Below are 6,870 nucleotides of genomic sequence, written 5' to 3'. Positions count from 1 at the left end.
ATATATATATAGTTTTAACATATTTTATGAAAACAAAAATATTTTTTTATATATATATTGTGCACCTTATATATTGTAACCTGCTGCTAGACATGAGATAGGCTACTTGGTTTGCCATACTCGCTCAGGGTAGCCTATTTCATCAGTCTTCAAGGACATAACTTCATTACATCATTATATTAATGAGTAACTTCATCAAGCAAGATTTGCAGGAATAATGGAGGCTGTGAAGCGTACTGGCACAGAGTGCTGTGAGAGGCTGTAATAAGAGAGGTTGTCTTTAGTGAGCGCTGACATAGGCAGCACATTTTAGTAGTTGGACTCAACTGCAGGTTGGACTGGGGCATGACTGTGTATCCGGTCTTTGTTTGCACCAGTGCAGCACTATGGACAGCTCCTGATGTAACCCCATCATGCTGCAGCTTAAAGGATATTACCCAACTGAGCTGCAATAACTGCAGGCCTTTAAAAGGATGCAAATGGTGTCAAATCTGTGGCAATAAAAAAAACATTTAATCTACCTCACACGCCCATAATTCCACATATATTTGAAACTAATTCCAATTCCAATTTACAAATTAGGTTCCTTGCCATTTACAATAATATTTTTGGTAATAGGAAAAATTGTTGTATAATAAAAGCTTCCATTGGAGTTTAAAAAAGAATGATTTCATGAATCCTATCTTTACACCTCCCCAAACCAAGCTGCTTTACTAACCAGAACCAGCCATACATTTTTTTTAAGAGAAGTGAATAACTTTTATATGAATTTTTGATTGATTGTAGTGAAACTGTGTACAGATTGATAGAATTTAAAAAAAAAATGCAGACATAATATAATACTTGACATAACTAGACCTGTTGGTTTTTAAGATAGACTAGGTTTTGTCTAGCTTTCTGAGGATTCATTAGTTAAAAGTGCTGTGTTTCGCTTCCAGATCCTTCCAACCCCCCATTTTATACAATCAGTGCATGCTACCTTTACACTGTAAGACTAGGTTCTTGAATGAAATCTTTACAAGTTTACTAGAAATGTGACATTCCCATCCAGTCACTGTTTGTCCTTAAGCCACGTCCTCCTCCATAACAAAGTTGGACTGCATTCAAAGTCCTTGGCAGAGATTGCATTGGGTTGAAATGATTGAGTGAGCGCCCTTTAAATGAAGAAACAGGGTAGGCCATGTGGGCAGTTTTACATTTTACAATTTCATATCCATAATGAGGTGCTAAGAATATTGGTTATTTTTTATTTTAGTTTTAGAACAACTTTTTGCATAATAATGTAGCTCAAACAGTATGGCACTAGCAATGGCAAGGTCATGGGTTTGATTCCCAGGGAATTTCTGAACTTATAAAAATGTATAATGAATGAATGCAATGGATACTGCTTTGGATAAAAGCATTTGACAAATTCATAAAAGTAAATATATTGAAATGCAGTGATGTTTGTTGATTATATAAGATGTTCTTCTGTTCCCACAGAAAATCATGGGAGGCAAGCTAAGCAAACGGAAGAAGGGATACGATGTCAGCGACCCTAAGGAGAAGAAAGAGGAGAGCGCTGTGGCAGCAGTTGAACCAGCTGAGAAAAAGGCAGAGACCCCTGTGACTGAGTCGGAAGCTGTACCTCAGGAGGCTGCTGCAGTAAGTGCAGCACCGCCGGTGGTGGAGTCTGAAGCACCAGCAGAGAAGTCTGCCTCTCCTTCAGCAGCACAAGCAGAGGTGAAGAAGGATGATTCTGCACCAGAAAAACCAGTGGCTACAACAGAGGCATCTACTGCTGCACCCAAGGAACCAGAAAGTGCTCCAGAGGAACCACCAGCTGTACCAGAGTCACAAGCAGCAGAGGTACCAGCATCTGCATCAGAGGCAACAGCAGTAGAGGCAACAGCTGCTACACAAGAGGCACCCGCAGCAGAGGTACCAGCAGCTGCATTAGAGACACCAGCAGCGGCACCAGAGGTATCAGCACCCAAGGAACTTGCAGATGCACCAGAAGCAACAGCAGCAGAGGACCCTTCAGCTGCACCTGAGGAACCAGTGACAAAGGAACTTGCAGCTGCATCTGAAGAACCAGTGACAAAGGAACCTGAAGCTGCACCAGCAACAGAGGAATCTGCCGCTGCACCTGAGGAACCAGCTGCTGTACCAACAGCAGAGGAATCTGCAGCTGCACCAGAGGCACCAGTGACAGAGAAACCTACGACTGCAACAGAAGAACCAGCCACTGCACCAGAGACACCAGTGACAGAGAAACCAGGATCTGAGCCACCTGCAGCTGCACCTGAGAAACATGCAACTTGCCCAGAGGCTGAAGATTCTGCAGTTGCACTTGAGGCTCCTGCACCTGCGCTAGAAGAGCCTGTATTGTCGCCTCAACTTGAAGCTTCGCCAGTGGAACCTGTCATAGAGGAAGCAGCAGAGAAAGTGGTTGAGGAGGTTGCAAATACCAGTGAATATTCCACCAAAATTACAGAAACCACTGAGGTCACACCAGAACCAGAGACTGTTACTGACGCAGCAGCTCCAGAGCCAGTTGCCGAGTCTGCCCCAGTGTCTGAACCTGTTTCCAAGGAATTGAGTGCAGAGGTCGAGATGGCTGTGCCTTCCCCAGAGGAACCCACACCAGTCACAGAGCCTGAATCTGAAACTGCTGCACCCCCTGAGGTTACACTAACACAAGCAAGTCCTGAGCCATCCCCCGAGGAGCCAACACAACCCGAACCTATGGCAGAACAAAAGAGTGCAGAGGAGTCCATTCCCACAATTGTCATCTTAGAATCAACCTCAACCAATGAGCTCTGCCTTGAGGAACCTGCCTCGACTATCACAGATCTGAAGCTGAATAATGGAGACTGTGAGAGTGCTGGCTCAGCAGAGGAATCCGTGTCGGCTCCCCCTAAGGTAAACGGGGAATGCCATGAGCAGGCACCAGACGTAGCCCCTGCGGATGTCCTTGAGTCCCCGATTGAGGCATGTGTAAATGGTGTGAAGGACAAAGAACCCCCTCAAGAGCTATGTGACTGTGAACTGAAAAAGGACTTGAGTTTGGGTGCTGACTTTCAGGGTCCAGCTCCGATTGGTGACATGGTAGAAGTGCCACAGTGAGCTGAGCTGTCGACCTAATTTGAGAAACAAACCTTAAATGTGAATCCCATATTGATGCAAAAAAAAAAATAATGAAACAGTCGTCTGACAACACAGGCATTCTGAAAATAAATGTGAAAAATGCCTGTTGTGTTCTCTCAGGCAAAAGAATTTCTGGTTAACCAAAAAGAAATACAACCACCCAAGAGCTAAGAGTGTGAGAAACAAAGAATGAAATAGTGAGGGCAAAAGCCTTAAAGGAAATGGGAGGGAGAGAATGATGAGAATGAAGCGAGAGACAAGAGAAAAAGAGAGCGCATGGTCTTTGAAGTCTTTGTGGTCGGTGTCCTGCTGTCATTGCAGAGGGTGAGCTTACAGGCCTGGTTGAATATGTAAGCCACAGAAATGATGATTAGACATGAACATAATTTAAAAAAAAAAACATTGAAATGGCAGAACAGAAATGCTGGACAGTAACAATGGCAAAAATGAATGAACATAATCATCTTTTGTTTGCGAGACTGATCCATATTGAAATGGTTTATTGGATTAGCATTTAATAGTATCTAATCTAATTTAGACCACATTTCTGTCACCATGTAATACGGAGATTTGAGGATGAAGCATTTTGAACTTTTCATGTTTGGAGAATCAGCGGGGAATGTTCATTTTAACTTAATGGCTTGGAAAATAAAATAAAACACTCTGTTATACCTTAAAAATGATTCTTTCTTTTTTTGCACTGTTGCACTATTGTAAATGTTGTTCTGAGTGGATGCAAATGTGGAAAGGTTTTTTTTTTTTTACTTAAAAGAGTATTTCAAATAAATGTAGGATGCAATCTCATGCATAGAGCAGACCCATTTTGTTTCAAAAGCATGTGCACAGCGTGTTGGCTCTGAATTAATATAAGAGTAGTATACTGTAGACAGCTGCAACAGTTACATTCAAGGCCTGTTTTCAGCCTCTTTGTGTGGTAGTAGAGAACTGACCGGCAGGTCACCATTCCAACTATGTCCCAAGAGTCATTGACTTTGTAAATTTGTTCTGTGGGGCTGGGCATCAGACATGTGTTTTTTAAGTAACATGGAACATGGCCATGAATGCAAATGTCTGTTCAAAGGCTTAACTCAGCAATCAGGTTGTGATAGAACAGGGGAAAGGATTTTTCATTCTTCACGGTGGAAAGAGGTTCCAGGATAACAAGAGGGTGATGCCGTACAATGCAGCAGACTGCAGTGGGGGAACAAGACTGGGGAAGGTCTCTTGCTCGAAAGGAGGAGCTCTGACACAGTGTAGAGAGGGAGAGATTGGCCATGACAAAAAAAAAAAAAAAAAGATAATGCCTTCAGACATTTTTACACATACACATAGACTTGCATAACCTAAAAAGGACACATGGACAAATTAGAAACATGGAACACGAAGACCTCAATAAACTAAAAAAAAACAAGTACTACAAACATGTTACACTCACATACTCTCTAAAAGAAAAGAAAATATCTGAAGGTTTCCAAGTGCCCTCCACAGGCACCATAATGAGCTCCTCCACATACCAAGCATGAATTCTCGAGTTTCTTAAAAAAAATAAAATAAAATAAAACAACAGGCATACAGATTTATGAAAGGAATGTTCTCTAAAGCTGAGGGGGGCGGGGGCGGATGGATGAATGAACTCACTGGCTTCAGTGTTTTTCAGAGTCACTGTTAAACTGGTTCTCTGTGTGAAATCAGAATGAACAGAATATATTTGTGTACCACTTTCTAAAAAAAGCTATTTAATATTATACAGTGGCATTACACATTTAAAGGGGTAGTACCCCAAAAAATGAAAATCCTTTCATAATTTAGGCTACTCATCCTCTTGTCGTTCAAAAAGAAGACATTTTGAAAAATGTTAATTTTATGCACAAAAATTGTTTTAATTTTTTTATACTTTTCTGTAGTTTTCCACAAAAATTTTTGTTGAAGGTGAAAAAGGTCTTGATATTTTGCACTATAAGGTCTTATAGTTTGTCATCAAAGAGATCTCTGGTTTGCAGATTTAAGGGAGGTCCAGTGTGAGGAATTTTCTATACAGGGTATCCAGTTTCCTCATCCCATCTTACTGTGCTCGGGGAGCAAGGTTCCTTCCTTCTTTCAGCTCTCTCTCTCTCTTTCTTGCTCTCTTCCTCCCATATTCTTCCTCTCTTTTCCTTGGCTTTCATGCACAACAGATGAGAGGCCCTGCTTGCATCTTGGTTTAAAGGCTCTCTACACAGTGCGTAGTTGTGCAGCCGCAGCTGCAGTGCTTGGATACACCAGCACTATGTGTTCTATACTGGTGCCTTGGCACAAAACTCAACGTGCTTTCCTGTCTCTTTATACACATGAGGACATTTGATCTTTCACTTTCACTCCCCTTAGTATAAAATCCCCTTCCTTGTTTAAAAAAATCCAAAGAATGGTATAGTATATAAAATCTGGCACATTTATTAAAAGTTTTATGTTATTTCAACATTATTTGAAGTCGGCATGTATAACAGAAATTCACTCTATTCAGATCTCTTCAAAATGCATCTTATTTTGAGTGATTAATCTGTGCATGTCTTGTTTTCTTGTTTTGATCTGGTCATTTTTTAATCAAAATATCATCACACAATCTTCCAGTGAAACGACAGACTTCACTCTGGTGACATATGCAGGACTTCTCCAATCATTTAATCCAGTCGCCTAAACTCTGCCCCTTTTTTACAGTCATGTGCATCTCACATTCAGATCTGCCTCTATGCAATCAACAACCAATTTTCGCCAAAAATGTCTTTGAGTGATATTTTAACGTGGTTGTGTGGTTGTGATCAGACAGATCACAATATTGCAATACCAAATATTTACTTAAATTTTACTATATATGTATACAGTATATATATTTATTTATTTTTTTTTTTATTTATTTATTTATTTTTCTTTTTTTCTGTCTGTTGTTAGATTTTTGCAATGTAATTCTGGTGGAAATGCCCATGATTTGAACTGTGATAAAATTGTGAGGGGGAGGGGGGGATAGAAAGAAATATGCGAACAAAAGTCAGTATCTAGAAGTTGACAAAAATGTGTGGTTTCTTAATAAATCGATATCACATGACCACAAAAAGGCTTGTTGATCCTTACAGAAATCCTTGCGGTCCAGGTCACGCGACTATTACAGCAGTGTACACTGGAGAAAATGACTAATTGTCTCACCCAAGGTAACTGATTTCTTTCTTCTACTGGTTTCAGTCCTTGAAAGGTGAGTGTTAAAGTGTTTTAAAAAAAATACTGGAAAAACTCCAAGGGGGATTCCCATTGTTTTTACTACTCCTCTCTTCTCACTCCCTTTGTGATTCATGGCCTGGCAATGCTCTGCCCATCTGTGCAGCTGCTCTGTAAGGCTGTCATTATATGCTGGTCTGTGGAAGGCTTTCAGCCTGAGCTCAGTCATACTTACAGCCAGTATTGATCCACGAGTTAGCTTAATGGCCACCGAGAGGGCTGGGTCTGCCTCCTTACCCTTTCCCCTCTATTGTGCCCCTCCCCCTCCCCTCCCTCTGTTTATTCAAGCTCTGCAGCACACTTTTGTAACAGACCCAGCTAAATGCATGCTTGAGAGGTGAGGAAAGGCAAGACAGTGCAAGAGTGGGGGTTCTGCGTGTGTGTGAGCTGGTGACAGCCCCAGCATGGAGTCTCTATGGGGGAAGATGTGTCTTTGTCGTGCCGCCCAACCCCCTTCCTCTCTTCCTTCTCCCCTCAGCCAACAGGAGAGAAAGA

At 41.4% G+C, this 6,870-nt stretch overlaps 1 protein-coding gene across 2 annotated transcripts in view; it reads left to right on the top strand.

The window, feature by feature from the left end:
• Nucleotides 1–3,167, top strand: part of LOC107728701 (flocculation protein FLO11-like) — a 4,175-nt gene extending 1,008 nt beyond the window's left edge. Inside the window, exons 2-3 of one of the 2 annotated variants that reach the window (XM_016538983.1) lie at nt 746–750; nt 1,480–3,167. In XM_016538983.1, the coding sequence (XP_016394469.1) occupies nt 1,489–3,108 (1,620 nt within the window). In that variant the 5' untranslated portion in view covers nt 746–750; nt 1,480–1,488 and the 3' untranslated portion in view covers nt 3,109–3,167. The remainder of the gene's footprint in view (nt 1–745; nt 751–1,479) is intronic. The other variant, XM_016538982.1, reaches the window with a different exon arrangement.
• Nucleotides 3,168–6,870: the final 3,703 nt, after the last annotated feature.

The sequence above is a fragment of the Sinocyclocheilus rhinocerous genome, unplaced genomic scaffold (assembly GCF_001515625.1).
Source record: "Sinocyclocheilus rhinocerous isolate Xijiao unplaced genomic scaffold, SAMN03320098_v1.1 scaffold1509, whole genome shotgun sequence".
Classification (NCBI taxonomy): domain Eukaryota; kingdom Metazoa; phylum Chordata; class Actinopteri; order Cypriniformes; family Cyprinidae; genus Sinocyclocheilus; species Sinocyclocheilus rhinocerous.
This window is presented reverse-complemented; position numbering and strand designations above follow the sequence as displayed.